Source organism: Gopherus flavomarginatus, chromosome 10, assembly GCF_025201925.1.
Source record: "Gopherus flavomarginatus isolate rGopFla2 chromosome 10, rGopFla2.mat.asm, whole genome shotgun sequence".
Lineage (NCBI taxonomy): Eukaryota > Metazoa > Chordata > Testudines > Testudinidae > Gopherus > Gopherus flavomarginatus.
This window is the reverse complement of record NC_066626.1, coordinates 53,304,578-53,328,734: the sequence shown is the minus strand read 5'-3', so window position 1 is coordinate 53,328,734 and position 24,157 is coordinate 53,304,578. Positions and strand designations below refer to the sequence as shown.

Below are 24,157 nucleotides of genomic sequence, written 5' to 3'. Positions count from 1 at the left end.
CACTTGAGACATTATTAAAGTAATGATGTAAACTATACTGTAAAGTAACACTATATTGTTATTCTTGGTATAGAGATTTGAGTCTCAAAGGTGCTTTATGAAAACAGTTTCCTTAATGTTTCTTTGTCAGATAATGATCCCATAGAGCATAAAATAGAAACAAGACCACTTGAAAGTGAATTATTCTGAAGGCTAGGATGTGGAAATATTATTCCCTTAGCAGAATTTTTATTACCAAAGACTATGGCTGTAGCTCCTGTTGAAGCTCAGCGTGTATTAATTATCAGCAAAACTTCAAAAACAAAATTGTGATGGATAAGAACATTTTTCAAAAGCTGCAGGAAATCAAAGATAGACTAATGATTGTTCTGTCCAATGTGCGTTTACCAACCAGAAGCATGATGAATATGACAATAAAGCAGGAAGTTTGCTGCAGGAACCTGTATTATAGTCAGAAAACTTCAAAACTGAATATAAGAACGGCCATACTGGGTCAGACCAAAGGTTCATCTAGCCCAGTATCCTGTCTTCTGACAGTGGCCAATGACAGGTGCCCCAAAGGGAATGAACAGACAGGTTATCACCAAGTGATCCATGCCCTGTCACCCAATCCCAGCTTCTGGCAAACAGAGGCTAGAGGCACCATTCCTGCCCATCCTGGCTAATAGCCATTGATAGACCTATCTTTCATGAATCTATCTAGCTCCCGTTTGAACACCATTATAATATTGGCCTTCACAACACCTTCTGGCAAGGAGTTCCAGAGGCTGACAGTGCATTGTGTGAAAAAATACTTTTTTTTGTTTTTTTAAAACCTGCTACCTATTAATTTCATTTGGTGGCCCGTTGTTCTTATATTATGAGAAGGCGTAAATAACACTTCCTTATTCACTTTCTCCACACTAGTCATGATTTTATAGACCTCTATCATATTCCCTGTTAGTCGCCTCTTTTCCAAGCTGAGAAGTCACAGTCTTATTAATCTCTCCTCATATGGAAGCTGTTCTATACCCCTAATCATTTTTGTTGCCCTTTTTTCTGAGCCTTTTCCAATTCCAATATATCTTTTTTGAGATGGGATGACCACATCTGCACACAGTATTCAAGTGTGGGCATACCATGGACTTATATAGAGGCAATATGATATTTTCTGTCTTATTATCGATTCTTGATGATTCCCAATATTCTGTTTGCTTTTTGACTGTCACTGCACTTTGAGTGGATGATTTCAGAGAACTATCCACAATGACTCCAAGATCTCTTTCTTGAGTGGTAACAGCTAATTTAGACTCCATCATTGTGTATGTATAGTTAGGATTATTTTTTCCAATGTACATTACTTTGCATTTATCAACATTAAATTTCATCTGCCATTTTGTTGTCCAGTTACCCAGTTTTGTGAGATCCTTTTGTAGCTCTTTGCAGTCTGCCTGAAACTTAACTATCTCGAGTAGTTTTGTATCATCTGCAGATTTTGCCACCTCACTGTTTACCCCTTTTTCCAGATGGTTTATGAATATGTTAAATAGGACTGGGCCCAGTACAGATCCCTGGGGGACACCACTATTTACCTTTCTCCGTTCTGAAAACTGACCATTTTGTTGAGAAAAATATTGTGAGTAGGAGTCAGACACAATTGGCATTGTTGAAATCTCTGAGATTTTTTAATACCTCTCTTTTTTATCTGATGTTCAAGTTGAGAGGAAAAGGGTATCTTGAGGATCCTTCACTTCCCAAATCACTAGAACAAACTGTATATTCTTGGTATGACTTCTGACTAAGAAGGCACCATCCTAGGAATGTAAACACAAAAGGATCAGGATTCCTGAATATCTCCTGAAAGTTTCTCTAATTGTTATAAAGTTTCGCAAACTACAGTTGCCCTTTTGTGCTGATGTCTACAACTGCTTTCCAGAGTCCCATTGCCTGCACACCCACTTCCTAGAGAAGATGGTATCATCTATGAGCACAAATATTAAATGGATTAATTGGATTATATGGTTCCTTTCTCACTCAATACTGTTCACTGTAAATCTAGACTAGATATTGCAGCTAATTTGTAAGCTGATTTCTCTGCTATCCAGCTGGCTTCAAGAAGGCGCATCAGTATTCAATAACCTGCTTTTATCCTGATGGATGAGGAACTGGCATTAGTGTTTTCATTCCCTTCAGAAAAGGCTTAGGAGTGTAATCAGTAGACATTAATATTTAGTATATTGAATCACCCAGCTGGAGTATTTGCGCTGTACAGAGATCCTTGAGTTGTGGAGTGTATGTGTGCAAATTGAATGGTTCCACAAAGTTTTCATTTCCACAAATATGCAGATTGGAGCCATCTTATTTCCCTTATTACTTGCAGTAACAATACAAGGCTTGGCTCAGATAATACAGATTAATGGTACTTAATGAAATGTGTATCTATTCTGTTAGGAAAACAGTCACACAACTCCACATAAAATATTCCACAAGACAATGGTAATACAAGTTACTAAATATGATTTTTGTATTTTCAAATAAATCAATATAATCTTTTAGCAGTGCTACTGATCTTTACTTTCTTTTTAATGATTTTATTTGTAGCAAGTCATATAACAATGACAATTTGGCAAAATATGACACAGTATCTCCTTTTAACAACGAATAAAGATCTTTAGTCTAATAAAAGAAAATATTCCTAAATCTGTCCCCTCTGTCTCTCTGCTGTAATGTACATTTTATGCCTGTAGTTTTACCCACGTGTCTCCTGTATAGCTTCCTGATACTGATTTAAAGAAGCAGTACGCACATCAAGAGTTGTCACATTCATCTTTCACTAAATGCCTTGGGCTGTAAAACAGCATGCTATGGTTGCAAGAGGATTGCATACAGTGAAGGCTTGGGAGCTGCTAATTTTTCACTTTGCTCACTGCACCATGTAAAAATAAAGTGGAACATTAGCCATTCAGGAGTAAATCGTCCAGTGGTGTAAAAGGTGTTTTAACCAGTCACGTGGGTGTAATTAAGCACCTAAACAGTGTAACTGGCCGAAGTGCATAATTGAAACCTTTCTGAAAAAGTTCTAAATAATTTAGTAAGGATGAAACCACCAGTGTTTTTTTAGACACTTAATATTTTTATAGGAATTATTCTAAAGCCTGTTAGGATCTTATTCTGCATTACATTCTTTCTTTGGGTTTTTTTAAAATCCATTCTAAAGAATTTTATAGCAAGGATTTATTTCCCTCATTCTATAGGATGTTTCAAATATTTTTATTTTTTATTCAGTTCTGTAGGGGTTATTTTCCATAAGGGAATGCCCAGAGTCCCCTCATAGTGGAAAAGGACCTTTAAATAGCAGTAGGTGGACTTTTCTGAGGTGAGTGGAGCATTAAATAGGAGTTTAAGCTGGAAAAGGGGTTGTCCTTTAGAAAAATGGAGCATGTCAAGACCAAAGAAAGCTAAACTCATACTTTGTTGAGAATAAGATATTGTTTAATCTTATTTTTGTACCTAGTATTGTGTGCACCTCGAGCTTTGTATAGACACCTTCTTTATTATTGTAGAAATTCAAATAAATCAATGAAGGGAAAGCATGTTAAATTCAGCTGTGTTACTTGGGTAGTACTTCTCCGCCTTAAGAAACACTCACATTATAACAGTCATCAAAATCACTATGTACTACAGCACTGTAGAATAGAGCCTCTTCCAGAAAAAAAACAGTGAGGGGGTCAGCATAACCAAAACCCACCCCATTTACTATATGCCTAACTATGGTAATCACTGAAAAACACATGGCCACTGTTCAGATGCTCGAGGATGTGTCTGACAGCCGTGCCATGTTCAGTCTCTTTTATATGTCACTTCTTAGCTTGCACCACTTTACTGGATTTTGCTTTCCTGATACAACTGTCGAATAATATGGGTAATGCTTTTCCCAATGGGCAGAAAGGATTAATAATTCCAGGTCCTTAGCCTGACTTTATCTCAGCCTTTATTTTTGCTCTTGCAAAATGCAGTGATTACACAGGTGATTTAAATATTTAAGTACACTATTTTAGGCACAGTCACTGATCTAGCTGTCTAAAAGACCTAAGCTGAACTATATAATTATGGACAAAATAATGTGAGCCAGTGTAACTCATAGTGAGGCTGGAAAAGTTGCATGCATGCTTACTTATTTTCAGAAGTAAAACTAAAGTAGATGGTGACACTGAAAATTATTTTAAGTGTTTGTGTAATTTTGAGTCTCTAAGCACCTGCCAAACAGTTTTTCTGAAAAACTAGCCCAAAGGGTTTTTCAATATTCCATAAGTGTTCAATTCTGCTGACTAATTTTAGGAGCACAGTTTGTACCCAGAATGCACTGAACATGTGCTTACATGCTTTAATATACATCCATGTACTCAGGACTTCCACTTATTTATGCGCTTTCCTTTGGGCATGCAGTAAGGTTTGTGCACCTAAGCTCCACTTGTTCTGAATGTAAATGTATGCACCGCTATCTATACTGTATCCTCAGATTCATTTTTGTGAAGTTAGCTACAAATATCAAAAGGGATTGAAATAGCGAATTTCATTATTACAGCATATTTTAATTATTATTAATGGCTATTTTCAAATACATTTTCTACATATTTCCTTATCAAGGCATCTGTTTCTTGTGTTGATTATAGTCATTTTCATGTGATGGAAAACAAGTCTTTTTGTACTGTGATTATTTCAATGCCTGAGTGTAAACTGTGACTGATGAATGATCTAATTGAACCATCAATACGTGTAAACATGTTCAAGTAAAAAAGAAGTATTAGTTTCCCTTTCTAAAATCCTGTGAAACAGATTACTGCTGCATGTAAAATATGTTTTCACTATCCAGATCTCTTGAAATCTTAACCTAAAACATAAAAAATAAAATTAATTATAAACTCATAAAGTTATGGGTTGTGCTATAAAATACATTTTTCATCATGAAAAGAGAAATTAAGCATGCAGTAGAGTTGTGACTTCAAGAATGAGGCTCTCACCAACAATTCAGAAGTGTTATTTCTCATAAACTCCATTGTATGCAATCAAATGATTCTGTTCTAAAAGGTTGGGAATTAGAAGGGTTAATTTGTAAAGCAGCTGTATCAACAGATGGGTATTTGGCAGTAAGAAGCTGACTGTGCCTTGCTTGCCCCAATGTGATCTACCAGACATCAAATATGCACTGAATTTTTATTAAATTGTCAAGTTTAAGTATCCATGGTAACTGCTGGAGAATTCTATAGCAGCCTAAACTATGATTATACTGTCAGACCTGGATATTCTACCTGCAGTGCAGTTTTCAACACAAAGACCAATAGTATCACTGCTGTTCTAAGCAACTATAAGGGTGGTTTAAAAATGGAACAAACCACGTGACTTGCTTTAAATAGATCACAGTAATTTATGCTATAAAGGACAAGCGGGTGCAGGAGATATTTCACTTCTGGGTATCCATAGATTGCAATATACACACAAGCAACCAAACACTGGGACCTGAATGTAAGTGAACTTGCTTTGAGTTGGTATTTGACAAGACAGAAATGCTGCTTTGTGGAAGGAGAAAACACGAAGTAGTGGTATGAGTCAGGATATCCATCATTTATCAGCAAGGTGTGCACATCTTTTATCAAATTGGTTTGCATTCTGAGATGCTTTGGTTCCATGCTGTTCTCATTTAGCAGCCCTGTCCCAAAATGTCTTTTATCATCCGCAACTGCAATCATTCCTAATATCGGCATTGTCACAGTTCACACCTTTGTCACCTTCAGGATGAAACACTATAGGGCTATACTGTAGACCACAAGAGACTTCAGACAGTGTGGAATCCAGCTGCCTGCCTCTCAAGAGGAGGTGAGGCAGCAATGAGAATACAACAATAGACAAAGTTTTGCCTTGGATTTTTATTTGCTTCCCAGTACAGTTCATGGTGTTTGTGATTATCTTTAAACATCTGAAAGGTCACTTCTTACCCTAGCACGCAGGTGAGTTTGGCTTAGATGTTCTTTGGATAAAGCTGTCTGACACTAGTAGCAGGGATATCTCAGTTGAGGACTCTTGATTTTGGACTTGATTCCCCTCCTAGCTTCAAACTGTACTGTTTATAGCATCGTGCCTTTACAAAGCATGACTAACAAAAGCAGAATACAAGCAGACATTACAATTAATGGACAAGCTGTAGAGGTGTGAATTTAATTATCTGGGATCATATTTATACAACCAAGGCGGCAGTTCTGAAGAAATCAGAAGACCATTTGGGCTGACCTCCTTTAGGAAAGTGTGGGAAAACTCTGACATCTCAAAATGTACAAAGATGTGACTGATGAAAAGGCCAACTTTTTCTATAGCAATTTATGGATGTGCATAGTTGGAAGTTAATGCTGCTGATAAGAAGAAAACTGAAGCTTTTGAAACGTGCTGGTGAAGACTCTTGCATATATCTTGGATGGGAAAAAAAGAATTAATGCCTATATTAGAAATATTATTGGAGAGAAGCAAACCTTGATGTTGATAATCAACAGATACAAACTTATGAACTTTGGTCACATTAGGCATAGAAATGGAAATAACCTTGAGGAAGTTGTTATGGAAGAAATGGTGAAGGGCCTTCATAGTAGGGGATGAGCAGTAAGTGGCTGGATGGATGGTGTGTGCAAGGCATATCAGTGAAAGGTCGCTGCTGAGTGTTCGAAATTAGTGATGGATCATGAAGGTTTCTGAAAATTCTGCTATGATGTCACCAATATTCAGACATGCATAAATGGGTTTACGTATTAATTTATCAATCCAGTCAATTCTCACTGATAATAGTTCTCAGTATAAAAGGTACTGGGATAGTAGTACCTCCCTACCTCACCAGGCTGTTGGGGGGATAAATATACTTTAAAAGATTGTGTCACACTTAGATACTACAGTAATGGAGGCAGGGCATTAATAGGATTGATAACAACAAAAAACTCAAGAATAGACTCCCTCCCATTACTCTCACTTGAAGGAGGCTGAAGAGCACAAATTCCAGCACTCCCAGATAAAAATTGAATTAAAGCCTGTTATACAGTAAGTTAAACAAAAGGAGTTGTAGCCACTCAGCAAAATAGAAAGAAGTGAAACTACTGCAGTGTGAAGCAGAATTCACTTGCTAGTCATATAATTGCACATGAATACTATACCACACTTGTTTCCAACCCAAAGGTGTGTTCATGTGCAGTTATAAGAATAGCCAGTGAGCAGAACAAAATATTAACAAGTTGCTTGTCATCTCAATTTTGGTCATGTCTACACAAATTCCATATAGTTTAAATATGGTACTACATTTTTAACGGTAGTCAATTTCTCCATGAATGCTTAAAAGCAGTTTACAAAAAAAGAGACTGAAAAGTTAAAATGCTGTTCTTCACAATGGAATCAAGACACCTCTATAGTCCTGTGATAAGTTTACTGGAGAGGAGGTTGTATCAGGAGCAATGAAAATTTAGGAATATAAATTTAAAACAAATATTTTGGGAATTTCCTGGTGGACAGTATAATCAGTGGCGGGAGGAATGGAAAATCTGATGCTAGAGGAGTATCTTAGTGTTGATGCTTAATGAGAGGCATAATGTTGAAATACATGAAATATATTGTTTTGGTGGTGGTTTGTAAATGTATACAGTAATGTATAGTTAAATTTTTCTCATGCATTTCCTTTTTAAAAAAAGTTAGCAACTGTTCTGTAGTATGTCAACTTGAAGTTTCATCTATACTGACTAATTGTCACTGAATATAAAACACACGATGTTAAACACAATAATGTTTTGTTGTTGTCATTGCTAATCCCACCAGAATACATTATTTAGCATACTGATGGAATTATAGAAAAGGGTTTAGCCGTATTAAATAAGAGCTACATTGTTACTATGGCAGCAACATTCTATTAGTGCAGTTTATTCTTAAATGTTATGTCTATTTAAAGGAGTCCTAATTACAAAAATATAACAGTTATTTTGTCAAAGATGCTAGACAGTTTTTGTATTTTTTTGTATTATCAGGAAGTGCTGTAAATTGACTTCATAAACTATGCTGTCAGGTGAGGAGGAAAGCCAAAGTAGTGCATGTGGGGACATAGAAAGAAGATAGATAAGTTGGATGGCGGCTGCTACTCTTTGCTTACAGCAAAAAGGGGAATGAATGTCAATTAAGTATGAGCCCCAAAGAAACTACATAATATAGGTAATATAGAGAAGGGAGTAGTTCTGAGGAATATGTTTAAGTACATTGTGAGGTGAAAAACTGAAAAGTATAATTGTAGTAACCACATTACAGATTTATTCAGAGATAATTAGTAGATAGAGTGAAACTTCTATATTGGAATGGTGACACTATGAAATTTGCTTTATTTCTGGAATCGTCAATCTAGATTATGCAGCAGCAGTAGCACTACATACTTAAGGTTGCAAATTAGTTTCTGTTATAAATGTGATACATACTTGTCCCTCATTCCCCATAGTCTATGCTTCTGTGAAATCCACACAGAAATAACAGCTTCAAAATTGGTAGGCAAGGTCTGTGACCTAAGTGGAATTTATTTGCCAAATTACAGGGCTATTGGATGCTGAAATGTAGGAGTGAATTATGAGTCCCCAGAAAGAGATGTTAAAGGCGTCTGAATTTTTCCAGTGCTTTTTTACTACTCCTTAGCCAAAAAATACAAGAGGTGGAGGGGGAAAAACTGATTCGTTGGACTGTTCTCATTGAGATCTACAGCACAGAATCAATGATTAGGTTATTAGATTCTAATATTAAAAAGTTAATATTTTAAATAGGAACATACATGAGTCATTAAGAGCTGATACCCTAATTTTGGTTCATTGGCAGCTCCAGAGACATTGCTGGGAAGCAGACAGGAAGAATTTATTCTCCCCAAGTCTCCAGCATGGAGACTGGGGAGAAGCAGAGAGATTACAGGTGAGAGCATATAATGTATAGTCCTGGAACCTTAAAATTACATTGGTCATGCAGGTGGATCTTGTTTTATGAGAACTCACTGTTGTTCAATGTAATTAAATCTGCAGGTCAGATGGAATATTAAAAGCCTAGGGCCAAAATTTGCCTTCAGTTATACCAGTGCGATCCTACTGAAATAAGGGGAATTACATTGGGTATGTCTACACTACAGGATTATTCCGATTTTACATAAACCGGTTTTGTAAAACAGATTGTATAAAGTCGAGGGCACGCAGCCACACAAAGCACAATAATTCAGCTGTGTGCATCCATGTACCGAGGCTAGCGTCGATTTCTGGAGCGTTACACTGTAGGTAGCTATCCCGTAGCTATCCCATAGATCCTGCAGTCTTCCCCGCCTATTGGAATTCTGGGTTGAAATGCCAATGCATGATGGTGCAAAAACAATGTCGCGGGTGATTCTAGGTAAATGTCGTCACTCAATCCTTCCTCCATGAAAGCAACGGCAGACAATCATTTTGCGCCCTTTTTCCCTGGATTGCCCTGGCAGACACCATAGCATGGCAACCATGGAGCCTGTTTTGCCTTTTGTCACTGTCACCGTATGTGTACTGGATGCTGCTGACAGAGGCAGTACTGCAGTACTACACAGCAGCATTCATTTGCCTTTTCAAGGTAGGAGAGATGGTTACCATCCCTATTGCACTGTCTGCCATTGTAATTTGGTGATGAGATAATGGTTTTCAATCATTTTGTACCATTTGCAATTGGGAATTGGTGATGACGGTTATCAAGCATTTTGTACCATCTGCTGCTGTCATGGGTGCTCCTGGCTGGCCTCGCTGATGTGGGCCGGGGGTGCATGGACAAAAATGGGAATGACTCTCCGGGTCATTCCCTTCTTTATGTTTTGTCTAAAAATAGAGTCAGTCCTGCCTAGAATATGGGGCAAGTTTACTAGAGAGCCAGAGAGCACAGCCGCTCCGGGTCAGAGCCCCAGAGATCCTGCAGAAATGATGAGCTGCATGCCATTCTAGGGAGTGCCCCTGCAACAACCCCACCTGTTGCTTCCCTCCTCCCACACCCCTCCTGGGCTACCGTGGCAGTGTCGCCCCCATTTATGTGATGAAGTGATAAAGAATGCAGGAATAAGAAACACTGACTTTTTAGCGAGATAAAGTGAGGGAGAGGCAGCCTCCAGCTGCTATGATAGTCCAGGCAGTACATAATCTTTTCTTTAGGCACGAAATGGGAAGTGGGGGCGCTGATGGAGCTCAGGCTCCAGCTGCTATGATGAGGATGGTTACCCAGCATTTTGTACCATCTGCCAGGAATGACAGGAAGTCATTCTCATTTTTACCCAGGTGCCCCCAGCCGACCTCACCAAGGCCAGCCAGGAGCACTCACGGGATGATGACGAGGCCGGCTATCAGACATTTTGTACTGTACTGTCTGCCACCGGGGAAGGGAGGGGAGAGGATGCTGCTGTTTAGCGCTACAGCACCCCGTCTACCAGCAGCATCCAGTAGACATATGGTGATGTTGAAAAGTAGCGAGAAACGATTTTTTTCCCTTTTCTTTGTGGGGGGTAAATTAACGACATATTCTCTGAACTACTGGCGACAATGTTTTTGACGCTTCAGCCACTGGAAGCTCAGCCAAGAATGCAAATGTTTTTCGGAGACTGCAGGAACTGTGGGATAGATGGAGTCCTCAGTCCTCCCTCCCTCCATCCATGAGCGTCCATTTGATTCTTTGGCTTTCCGTTACGCTTGTCACGCAGCACTGTGTTGAGTCCCTGCTGTGGCCTCTGTCTATCATAGCCTGGAGATTTTTTCAAATGCTTTGTCATTTCGTCTTCTGTAACGGAGCTCTGATAGAACAGATTTGTCTCCCCATACAGCGATCAGATCCAGTATCTCCCATACGGTCCATGCTGGAGCTCTTTTTGGATTTGGGACTGCATCGCCGCCCATGCTGATCAGAGCTCCACGCTGGGCAAACAGGAAATGAAATTCAAAAGTTTGCGGGGCTTTTCCTGTCTACCTGGCCAGTGCATCTGAGTTCAGATTGCTTTCCAGAGCGGCCACAATGGTGCACTGTGGGGTACTGCCCGGAGGCCAATACTGTCAATTTGCAGCCACACTAACCCTAATCCGACATGGCAATACCGATTTTAGCGCTACTCCTCTCATCGGGGAGGAGTGCAGAAACTGGTTTAAAGAGCCCTTTATATTGATATAAAGGGCCTCGTTGTGTGGACGGGTGCAGGGTTAAATTGGTTTAACGCTGCTAAATTCGGTTTAAACTCGTAGTGTAGACCAGGCTATTGATGTAACTGAATGTGGAATTTGGCTCCAGGATTGTAAGTAAACCAGTACTTTCCACTGCATGGAGATTCAGATTTTTTTTTTGTGTGTATAGGTTTCTTCTTAATAGGCAGCTCTGCTATCTTAGACTATCTCACCACAGAGAGGGGACTGGTTTTGGAGCCAAAGAGCATACATTTTAGCCTAGTGCTGCATGTATGTAGCAGGATGATGACCATGGTGACTGTGTGTATGCATATCTATACCTATAATATTACAGTCAAGGACCATTGTACCATCTTCTAAATAGCCATAAAGCACAATGCCAGCAAAAATTACCCAAGATCTTTTCTATTGTTATAAAAGGTTATGAATTGTGGAATGAAATTCTTGGAAACTCAAAATCATTAAAAAGAAAAGAACAACTGATGTCCTGAATTGAATTTTAGTGCATAGCATAATTACACCAGTTATAGTGTAGGGTGCTAGAAAAAAATGTGTGCATGTCTAAAGTGGTAGGGCTAAGTCTACCAGTCAGGTAAGCTTGCACAAGATGACTGAAGTCTGTGGTCTTGCACCTACTTTATCATTAGTGAAATTTGACCCGTGCTATATAATTACATTAAAAATTGATGTGTAAATCTGTTTTTTCATCGCAGAAGTGTATAAAGTAAGGAGTCATCTGTCCAACATTTTTTTAGAGCTGGCTGCTTCTTGCAACAGAATTTTTGCGAGATACTTTTTATACACATTTTTAAAATATTTTGCTTAATTTCAGATTTGGCAGTGTGGAGGCTCCCTGGAGATTGTAACATGCTCTCACGTTGGACATGTGTTTCGTAAGGCAACCCCTTATACTTTTCCTGGTGGTACTGGTCATGTAATCAACAAGAACAACAGGAGACTAGCAGAGGTCTGGATGGATGAGTTTAAAGACTTCTTCTATATAATATCCCCAGGTAAGAAATCATTTTGTGATCATTTTATAACATGTATATCTACCTGAAAAATGAATATGCGTATATATGTATGTGAGTGAGAGGTGTGGGAGAGCATAGTTAGTTCTTTCACCATCTCCTTCTCAAAAGTCAAATCCTTCTATATTTTTTTTTAAAGAAAAAATATTGCCTATTTAAGACTAGAAAAAATTAAAGGTCTTAAGAAGTCTTGTTTGAGATTTCTATCATGTTGTTTTCAAACCAGAGGGAAAGTTCTTTGGCTTTATTAACTCTAAGAAAAAGGGGATGTGATCAGATCAGTCTTGCGTTCTGGTGATCCCTTAAAAGTAGTTGCAGCGGGTACAAGTTAGAGCAGCTCCAGAGCTGCTCTGCATTGCTCAGTGGACTATAGCAGAACTCAGTGGCCTGACAATCAGGGATCCAAAATATATGTCTAATTCTTCCATTTGATGTACATGAATAGTTCCCATTAATATTTCTTTCTTCTATGCATGTCAAGGAAAAGACTCATGTTTTCACTTAGTCCAGTGTAAGAACTTCAAGAAAATCGTGTAATGAAGGAATGATTCTTAGATAATGCATATCTTGCTATAACTTTTCATACAGAAATTGAAATGCATATACAACAGATACAAGTAATATATGTAAAATATTGTATTTTAAACTTGTTCTTGTATTTATGATTTTTATATTTCAGTAACATGTAAAAATTGTTGCACAAATGTTTGTATGTATATTTACAATCAACTAACCAGAATCAGAGTATACAGATAGTAAATGTGCAGTATTTTTTCTCTTATGAACAAAACATTGTGCAAAATTTTTAAATGAGTAATTTTATTATTGATTTCAAAAATATATAAAATAGCAAAAAGAAGAATGTAAGGATATAAGTATTAAAGCGTGTCAAAAATTTCATTTGAGACATCAGCTGAAGAGTTCGTATTTATAGGACCTGGAAGGTGTAGTATCTTGTTCAGTGTTATTGCATTTAAGGGCTTGATGGTGATGTTAAAATCAAGCCTCAAGCAAGGAGCACAGCATTGTTGAGAAGCCCAAAGGGAGATTGTTACACAGTCTCCTTCCTGGTCTCCCCACTGCCCTGGGGAAGTAGTGCATTGTGACATGTCTATGTCCGGCAGAGCACATTCTCCCTGATACACTGGTGTAGCCAAGCTGCCAAGTGCACTGTATGTGATGGGATAACGTCAAGCCTCTGCCCTGTCCTTCCCCTTCTCAGCCCAAGAAGCTTTAGGTTGGAGGGGAAGTGCTTTTTAGAGCAGAGCAAGATATGGCTTTCCTGTCCCACGTCACTTTTCAAGATTTCAGAAATGTTCCCATTCCACATCAGGGTGAAACAGCAACTTTTCAAAGTGTTTTGTGAAAACAAGCAAGAGAGAGAGAGACACCTAGTCTACAATAGCCAGGTCATCAGGACACTCACCTGGGATGCTGTTCTCCCACGTCCCAGGTGAATGCCCTGACCTCTAGGCTATTGGCTCTTTTGGGATGGGTCTCTGTCTCTTTCTCAGTATGACCAGAAATTTCATCCTGGACCTGAGAAATCTTTCCTGACAAAAGTTTTGTCAAAGCTGGTATGTTCCAGTGAAAAGCTTAGGTTCTGATGAATCAGCATTTTTGACAAAAAAAGATAAAATAATGTAAGACCATTTCTAGTGCTTCTGATCCTGGTACCAGTAATGACACTGAAGGCCCCCATCCTCAGCCACCCTTATATCAGGGCTTTTCTGTACTCTGTTTGTGCAAGTGCATGTGCAATCATGCCCTCTTCCATCATAGTGCTTTTTTATTTATTTATATTTTTGAAGGAGGAAACTTTGGCCTGATAGACCCCCTTATCTGCTCCCCTGCTGAGTTCCATAATGAAATTACCCTAGGAAATGTCTTCTTCCTATCATGCAGCCCCTTTGTTATGGAGTATCAGGCATACTGACTGTATAATTGGTCAATATAATGTGTCCTTTATTGAGATGAGTTGTCTCTAGACAGATTAGAACCCTTGCTTTGGTGTGCATAAACCATGTACCTGTGAAGTCCCATACATTTCTTTCCCCCTGTAATTTAAAATGTATTTCATATTTTTGTTTTTCCCTTTTATTCCATCTTCAATTTCTTTTATGCAAATATTAAATTACCATAGCTTTTTACAGAACATAGAACAACCCTGTAGCCTCTTAAAGCTTGTGGTGGTTTTCAGCATATTGACTGTCTCAGCTTAAACCTATGTAAAGTGGTTCAAAAAGGAATCAGTCTTTACAGAACTGCCAACATTTCAGATGGAAAAGTCTTTTTTCCCCCTCATCGAAGACAATAATTGAAAACTTTAAATTATGGCTGTGATCAGAAAAAATAAGTGTTTACCAGCAAGTCAACATTTCAGAAAAAGACAATTTTTTCCCCTCTCCTATTTCAAATAGTTTCTTGATTGTTAGTAGCCAGTCTCTTGAAAGCTGCCACAGGCTTTATGAGCTAAAACTTTTGTATTTGTGAGCTAAAACCTGTGTTTTCATTTTTGACTGAAAACCCCCCTAAAATAAAGGTAGTAAAATGTATTATAAAATAGATTTTAAAGATTTTTGTATAAAATCTAATGCCATTGTAAGGTGATTTACATTTTAGACAAGCTTGGTTTTATGGTTTTATTAATACCTTAAAATGACAGATTTCAAATCATATCAGTTTAAAGCCAGAACCTCGCATCTGGAAGCCCATTATATTTTGCAGCTTTTAGAAATCATTGTTTGAAATGTTCAAAGAATTGGCTACTCACAAACTGAAGGTGCTGTTGCTGTGTTTTATCATGAATCTCTCAATAGTCTTCCCACTCTGGTGTTTATAATGTGCCTTGAGTCTACAGCAACAGAATCTCTGGGATAAAATTTATACTTCAGTTCATGAAGAATTTGATTCCAAAATCCTATTATCGGTGGGAGTTTTGTGTCTAATCCTCTGTACCATGTATTAGAATGTTAGTCCAATCCATTCATCTTAAAATCCTAATTGGTGCCACACACTGTTTCACTGCCTGAATATTCCAGGACTTCAGGAGTCCAGTCAAAAAGAACGTAAGAATGGCCATACTGGGTCAGACTAATAGTCCATCTAGCCCAGTATCCTGTCTTCTGACAATGACCAATGCCAGGTGCTTCAAAGGAAATGATCAGAACAGGGCAATCAAGTAATCCATCCCTCCGTTGTCCAGTCTCAGTATCTGGCAGTCAGAGGCTAAGAGACACCTGGAGCCTGGAGTTGCATCCCTGATTATCTTGGCTGATAGCCACTGATTGATCTATCCTCTATGAACTTATCTAAATCTTTTTTTAATCCAGTTATAGTTTTGGCCTTCACAATATCAGGGCTGCCCATAGGGGGAGGCAAGTGGGGCAATTTGCCCTAGGCCCTAGGCCCCACAGTGGCCCCCAGGAGAGTTTTTCGGGGCCCCTGGAATGGGGTCCTTCACTCGCTCCAGGGCCCCCGGAAAACTCTCATGGGGCCCAGGCCCCAGGAGCTTCTTCTGTTCCGGGTCTTTGGTGGCAATTCCGTGGTGGTGGGGGCCTTCCGCTCCAGGGCCTGCCACCGAAGTGCCCCAAAGACCCGTGGTGAGGAGTCCCTTCTGCCCCAGGATCCACCGCCGAAAGCTGGGTCTTCGGCGGGAATTCGGCGATGGTGGCCCCCCACCGCCAAAGATCCCAGGCCCCTTGAATCCTCTGGGCAGCCCTGCACAGTATTCCCTGGCAATGAGTTCTATGGATTGACTGTGCATTCTGTGAAGAAATATTTCCTTAAGTTTGTTTTAAGCCAGCTGCCTATTAATGGATGACCCAAGGTTCTTGTGTCCTGTGAAGATTAAATAACACTTCTTTATGCACTTTCTCCTCACCATTCCTGATTTTATAGACCAGTGTCACCCTTCTTGTCCTTCTTTGGCTATCCCTTGATACAAGGAGGATGTCTGACAAAGGGGTTTGTTGATGAGTTTTTAAGTGGCTGAGTAGCTCAATTCTTGCTCTGCACATTTTCCCACAGAAGTGACAGGTATAATCTTAGAGGAGACATAGTTGTTGGCTGTACTGTTGTGCTCTTTCTTTCCTCCTTTGTCACTTCTGAGCACATCTGTTCTTCTCAAAGTGAGCTGTGGGTTGGTGTATGATGTGGCGCTGCTGTGTTCTGTTTCACGCCAAGTCCTGCCAGTTTGTTGGCTAATGCCTCCCTTTTTAAGATGTACTTTCAGTTTGTCTTTGAAACACTTCTGCTGCCCTCCGCGAGGCCTTCTTCTGTGACTTACCTGAGAGAAGAGTGCTTGCTTCAGGAGGTGAGTGTCAGACATACATACACAGTGGCCAGCCCAGCGAAGTTGATATTTCATGATCTGTGCTTCTGTGTTGGCTGCAGAGAGAACACTGATGTTAGTGTGTTGGTCTGCCCAGCTGATCCTGAGAATCCTTCTGAGGCAGTGCTTCTGGAACCACTTCACCTGCTTGAGATGTTGTCTCTAGGTTACCTAGGTCTCACACCCATAAGGAAGGGTGGGGATGATAACTGCCTTGTAAACCAAGATCTTGGTGCCTCTTTGCAGATCCCTGTCATTGAAGACTCTGAATAGTCTTCCAAAGGATGTGCTGGCACAGTGGATCCTGTATGCAATTTCTGTGTCTATTTTGGCTGTGTCATAAACAGATAAGAAAAGTTAATAGCACAGAAGTACTTTATAACTCTTTGACTATAGAGAGTTAACAAGAACAATGAGCCTGGCTGTCACCTGACCCGAGGACCAATCTGAGGACAAGATACTTTCAAATCTTGAGGGAGGGAAGTTTTTGTGCTGTGCTGTTAGTTTTGGTTGTTGTTCACTCTGGGGGCTCAGAGGGATCAGACATGCAATCAAGTTTCTCTCCAATACAGGCTCTTATAAGTTCAGACTAGCGAGTACTAGGTAGATAAAGCGAGTTAGGCTTATGGTTGTTTTCTTTATTTGCAAATGTGTATTTGGTTGGAAGAAGTTCAAATTGGTATTTTGCTGAAAAGATTTTAATTTGTACTTGTATACTTAGGCGGGGAGGGTGTTCCCAGTGTCTATAGCTGAAAGACCCTGTACCTATTCCATTTTTTTAAAATTTACAAAGATAATTTTTACTGTTTTTTCTTTCTTTAATTAAAAGCTTTTCTTGCTTAAGAACCTAATTGTTTTTTTTATCCTGGTGAGACCCCAGGGGACTGGGTCTGGATTCACCAGGGAATTGATGGGGAGAAAGGAGGGAAGAGGGAGAGAGAGGCTGATTTCTCTCTGTGCCAGGATTACTTTCTCTCTCAGGAAGAGTCTGGGAGGGGAAAAGAGAAGGAGGGAGGAAGGTGAATTGTCCTCTCTGTTTTGTGATTCAAGGAGTTTGAATCACACAGTGATCTTCCAGGGTAACCCAGGGAGGGGAAGCCTGGGAGAGGCAACGGTGAGGGAAAGGGTTTACTTTCCTTGTGTTAAGATCCAGAGGGTCTGGGTCTTGGGGGTCCTCGGGCAAGGTTTTTGGGGGACCAGAGTGTACCAGGCACTGGAATTCCTGGTTGGTGGCAGCGCTACAGGTTCTAAGCTGGTAAGTGAGCTTAGAGGAATTCATGCTGGTACCCCATCTTTTGGACGCTAAGGTTCAGAGTGGGGAATTGTACCATGACAGGCTGTTTGGGAGAGATGGCTGCCAAAGTACGGTAAAATGATCCACGTTTTCCAGGGGTTCTCTGCTGATGGTGATTTGTGGAGTACAAAGAGTAGTTTGTGCAGGTGAGGGCTGGTAGAGTACCTTGTATTTTCCAACGTTGAGAGACAGGCCTAGACTGTGATAGGCATCTGCAAGAAGAATTAGGGTGCTTTGCAGGTCAGCCTATGTATGTGCAAGAATGACACAGTCCTCTGCATACTGAAGGTCAGTGATGCCAATTCTCATGATCTTAGATTTTGTTTGGAGATGTCGAAGATTGAAGAGTTGGCCATCCATATGATACTCAATTCCAATTCCATCAGGAAGGCAGTTGCAAATGATAATCAGGATCATGGCAAGGTAAATGGAGACGTGTTGGAACAATGACACAGCCCTGCTTGGCACTGGTGCGAATGTTGAATGGTTTGGTCTCTGAGCCGTTGCACAAAATGCTGGCAGTCATCCCATCATGGAGTAGTCTGATGATGGAAATGAATTTCTGTGGATAGCTAAACCTACATAGTACCTTCCAGAGGGCATCACAATGGATAGAGTCAAAGGCCTTGGTTAGATTGATGAATGTCATGAACAGTTCCTGGTGTTGCTGTCTGCACTTCTCCTGAATCTGTCGTGCCACGAAGATCATGTTGGTTGTGCCTCTGTATGACCTGAAGCCAAATTGTGATTTGGGGAGGAGGTCCTCGGCAAGGGAGAGGAGTCTGTTTAGTAGGATCCGGGCAAGAATCTTCCCTGTGATGAAGAGGAGAAAATACCTCTGTTGTTTCCACACAAAGATTTGTCCCTTTTCTTTAATGTAACAATGTTGACTTTCTTAAAGTCAGGTCTTTGCAGGTCCAGATTTTGCTGAAGAGTTGGCAGAGTTTGTACTGGAGCATTGTTCCACCACCTTTAAAAACCTCAGCTGAGATGCTGTCTGAGTCTGGTGTCTTGTGATTTTTCTTTATCTGGTTGATGACATGCTGGTCTTCCTCAAAAGAGAGGGGATCAGCAAGGTGTTCCATTGCTGACAGTTGCGGAATAAACTCAGTGGTGTCTTCAGAGACTGTGGATTCGTGGTTTAGTAGACTCTCAAAGTGCTCTTTCCAGAGTTGTTTAATGGATGCATTGCACCTGAGGAGGGTGGAGCCATCCTGAGAATGTAAGGGGATTGGGCCTTTGGAGCTTGGCTCATATATAGCTTTGGTTGCTTGAGAGAAGCTTCTCATGTCATCCTGGTCTACTAAACCCTGGATCTCTGAGGGCTTCTCTTTCCACCACTTATTTTTGATGTCATGTAGCCTCCTTTGGACTTTGGCTTTAAGCAGGTGATAGGCCTCCTGTTTTCATTTGTCAGAGGAATCAATTTTCCAGTTACAAAATGCATTTCTTTTCTGTTGAGCTAATGCTAGTATTTCCTCGTTGTTTTCATCAAACCAGTCTTGGTGCCAATGAGTGGAATATCCTATGGTTTCAGCACATGCATTGTGAACGCTGTTTTTAAGTTGATCCCAGTGCTCTTGAATGTCAATGATGTTGTCAGGCATGTTAGAAAGTTTCTGACAGATGTTGGTGGAACATCTCACAGCTGGCTTGGTCTTGAAGTGCTTTGATATTATACCACTTTCGCTTAGTCTTTGGGAGTTTGCGTGTGGTAGAGTGAGCTGCAGGTACATGACTTCAGTTCATCTGCAAATTTGACACCATCAGCTCAGGATTAAACAAAGACTGTGAATGGCTTGCCAACTACAAAACCAGTTTCTCCTCCCTTGGTTTTCACACCTCAACTGCTAGAACAGGGCCTCATCCTCCCTGATTGAACTAACCTCGTTATCTCTAGCTTGCTTGCGTATATATACCTGCACCTGGAAATTTCCACTACATGCATCCGACGAAGTGGGTATTCACCCACGAAAGCTCATGCTCCAAAACATCTGTTAGTCTATAAGGTGCCACAGGATTCTTTGCTGCTTATCCTAAAAGATACTTAGTCACCCTGTCACCCAGTAAAAATATCATCCAAAATATTTTTTAAAAAGCAACAATTCCCCACAAATCAACATCAGCATATTTGCAACAGACTAGCTATGGCTTTTCTGTATTTGTTATTTCATGTTTGTTTCTCTGATCTAAAATGGAAGATGTAATGGGTTGAGAGCAATAAAGATGCCATGCTAGGGAAAGGACTCTTTGACATGATTTACCATGGATTTGACCAAATTAAGGTACAATTTTTAAAAAAAATCACTTATTGTATCATGTGGTATATTTTCTAAACAGTTTGATAATACAAACATCCCATTACAAGGGCTACTTGACATGTTACAATAAATGCTTTTAATAATATCAATTAAAAATACAGTTTTGCTTTATAGGGGTATGAAACAAGGAAATAATAATACCTTGATTCTAGGGGTCTGCCATTCTAGATGTTTTCGCATTACATCTTACCAGCAAGTGCTCCAGGCTGACTAGGGTTAGTTTTTAATACATTTCGGTGAAATAATACACTCAAAATGCATTAGAAAATCACATTAACCTTCATTTTATTCTAAAATACTTTAGAAAGTACTTTTTGAATTGGACACATTATTGGTAAAAAACGTCATTATGTAAGTGTTTGGGATAGTGATATAGACAATGGAATAGTTAAATTATCCTATTTTTCAAAAAGGACCTGGAATGAAATTGCAGCATTGCAAGGGTGATAGTGGTTCCTATTACTAAAGACAAGTATGTCAACATTTCATTTATGAAGACTAGCCAACCTGTGTGGTTTTTATTTTACTCTTACTCCCTCTTTACTGATCCTAGCTAGTAAAGTGCAGCAGCACTTGGATATTCGGGGAAGAGGGTTTAATTCCATTTCTGCCAGAGCCAATGTAGGATCTCTTCATTCCATCATACTTTTTCATGCCTTGCTGAATTCCTTTGTCCCCCATTCTGTTTTGTTTTCTACTTGTCTTCCCTTGCCTCTCTGCTTAGTGTGGGGATTTCAATACACCTCTACCCCGATATAATGCTGTCCTCGGGAGCCAAAAAGTCCTATCGTGTTATAGGTGAAACCCGCTATATCGAACTTGCTTTGATCCGTCAGAGTGCGCACCTTCCCCCTTCCCCGCCCCTGAGCACTGCTTTACCGCGTTATATCCAAATTTGTGTTATATCGGGTTGCGTTATATCGGGGTAGAGGTGTACCTAGGGCATTCTTGATTACAGTAGACTCTTATATTGGGTTTTATCTTATATGCCTTCTTACACAATGCTCCCACTGAATTGGGTGATAGGGGAATGTAGTATTTTGAGCCCAAGGAGGTCATTAGTATAAAAAAAAATTCAAAAGCAGAATGGAAAAGTAGATCCAAATTTTGCCCATTTTTCACAAATTTGCCCATTTTTCACAATTTTTGCCCATTTTTCTCAAATTCAGCTTGTTCTCTGTTTGCTCCCAAACCTGTGTGTGTCCTATTTCCAAACTCTTCCCACTCTGTGACCTCTGTTAATCATGTGGCCAATTGTCTGACTGCCAAAATAATATGTTAATTTGGAATCAACGATAGTTAGGCTTAATTGTTATTACTGACTAAAATGAATATTTTCTGGCCAGTCTTAATAGTGTAGACACTTTGGGCCAGCCCTATGTGATGCTTTCTTAGTCTGCACCTTACAATGGAAAATGGGACTAATGCTCCGAAGGTGGTAGTTTGATAGTTTAGTATCACACAAACAAAAACCAAGAATATTATTTGCCTTAGATGTTTTTATATGAGAAGATGAAATATAATATTTTTTAAAAAAGGATGCAGCCCTTTAGAAAGTAGATGTATTAAAAATGTGGATGTTGGTAATGTCAAATGACTGTGTGACCTTGCATTTGCTTCAGTGTTTCATTCTGATATGTTTTAATAACCAAATGCCCTGCTTTAGGAAGCAAGGGATATAATGAATAGCTTTTCTGAGATATGCTGCCAAAAATAAGTATTTAAAAGGGTGAGCAAGAAGCAAACAGATATTTTTCACTGATGAATTGTCTCAAATACTCAGGAGGCCCCAAAGCATGAAGCAGCATACAATTGGAATGCTAATTAGATTTAGAATCTCTCTCCACAAAAGAACTTTTTTCACAACATGTATTTTAAAAGTGCCTAATTCTTTCCCTTACAGCATGTGTTTAAAATGTACCTCCTGCACTGTGTTTCCTAATGTACCTCTGTAGGTTTTTTCCAGTCTTGTGAAACCTCTGTGGAGTTAGGGGCTTGGTATATAAGGTTTGATTTTGAATGTTGATGTGATTAGTACAGCAGGAGATATTGGAATATGGAATTTGACACCTTACCCCATTATGCAACAGAATTATTCATGAGGATATCTTAATGCCGGGTCCTGAGGTGATGTATTATTTAGTGTGTGGATCTTTTCTTGATATGTTGAGTAGATTGACGATATCCTGCCTTAGGCAGGATGGGGGAATGTTAATGAGCATCCATTGTTGTGAATTGTTTAACAATTCCATTGTTTAGCTAAATAGAAAATGGCTGATTTGGAAGTTTTGACACACACAGCCTTTGAGTGATGCTGTTGTAGTGGCACACCTGTCTTTTAAGAGCTTAAGGGCATGGCTACACTGGAGAGTTGCAGCGCTGTAACCTCATCACCAGCGCTGCAACTCACTCTGTGTCCACACTTGCAAAGCACGGCCAGTGCTGCAACTCCCTGGTTGCAGCGCTGGCTGTACACCTGGTTTGCTTGGGGTGTAGCGATTCCAGCGCTGGTGATGCAGCGCTGGTCATCAAGTGTAGCCACCAAAAGCACTGTTATTGGCCTCCAGGGTATTAGGAGGTATCCCAGAATTCCTGTCCACAACAAACTGGAAGAATGGCTGAACTCCGATCTCCCCGTAGCTACTTAGCTAAAAAACAAACACAGCTGCTCTTTGCTCCAGCGAGCGAGTGAGCGGAGGCAGGGGAATTGCTTTGGAATGTTCACAGCTGTTTGCTTGAGGAGAGAGGGGAGGAGGGAGGGGGGAATCCGTGTTGAGCAGCTGCTTATATGGTCTAAAGACTATTTAGGAGTGCATAATTTGCGTTTAGTGAATAAGAGACAGGTGGGGGAAAGGTCAAAACTTTTAAAATGATTGAAGGTAGGCACTGTGTATCTTCCAGTCCTTAGAACTTGCAAGGCAGGTAGCTGAGAACTGTCATCTCCAAAAATCCACTCTCTCTGTCTCCCCCACGCTCCCTGTCACACTCCACCCCACCCCTCTGTTTTGAAAAGCACGTTGCAGCCACTTGAACGCTGGGATAGCTGCCCACAATGCACCACTCCCAACAGCACTGCAAATGCTGCAAATGTGGCCACACTGCAGCGCTGGTTGCTGTCAGTGTGGCCACCCTGCAGCACTTTCCCTACACAGCTGTGCAAACACAGCTGTAACTCCCGGCTCTGCACATCTCCAATGTAGCCATACCCTAAATGAATGAACATTTTAGAGCTTCCTCACAGGAACTTCTATCTTGGAGAAGAAGAAAAACGGATTTTTCCCTTTTTTGCAAAAGAGATTCTTCTGGTGTCATGTTTGGATCCTTTTGTGACTACACTTACAATCCTGCAGGATACAGCATGTAGGTGAGAAGTTATTTTCACCACCCAAATCCATACTTAGTCACCTAAATATACATCACCAGGTTTTCAGAAGTGATAAGCACTCACTAATTCTATTGAAATAACTGAGATTTGCAGGAAGCCCATGCGTTTGCAAGCCAAATGACTTGTACTTTGATGCCAAAACATAGATATAAATAAAAGTCTGTCTTCAATGCATAGTGCTGTTCAGTGTACTGTCTCTTAGCTTGATGCCCAGGGACTGGATTGCCCTTTTCTGCAGCAAACTCTCCAGGAGAGGCTAAAAGGAGGAAAAACTGTGTGGGGTGTCCAACATCATTTCATGGTGCGAGGGGAGCTATTTCCCCCTTCACAAAATGGACTATGGGGCCTGGTGTCATAACATTTCTTCCCAGATCTGGACCTTAGCGTCCAAAATATGGGAGTTAGCATGAAAACCCACAATCAAGGTCCTTGAGCCCCAGAGTTTCCTAACCCGGGCCTAGTCTCTGTAGGCCTGGCTTGACATAAGTAACTTGCCTCATTTCTTATTAGGCATAAGTGGGGAGGTGAATGGAAGGTTAAGTTTAAATAGGAGCTTAAGCATACTGGAGTCAGGATGTGCGTGCTAGCTAAGATA

At 40.1% G+C, this 24,157-nt stretch overlaps 1 protein-coding gene across 2 annotated transcripts in view; it reads left to right on the top strand.

Moving 5' to 3' along the window:
• GALNT13 (polypeptide N-acetylgalactosaminyltransferase 13) overlaps positions 1-24,157 on the top strand; it is a 362,438-nt gene that overhangs the window by 206,237 nt on the left and 132,044 nt on the right. For both annotated transcript variants that reach the window (XM_050969250.1, XM_050969251.1), the window contains exon 8: positions 12,031-12,211. In XM_050969250.1, the coding sequence (XP_050825207.1) occupies positions 12,031-12,211 (181 nt within the window). The remainder of the gene's footprint in view (positions 1-12,030; positions 12,212-24,157) is intronic.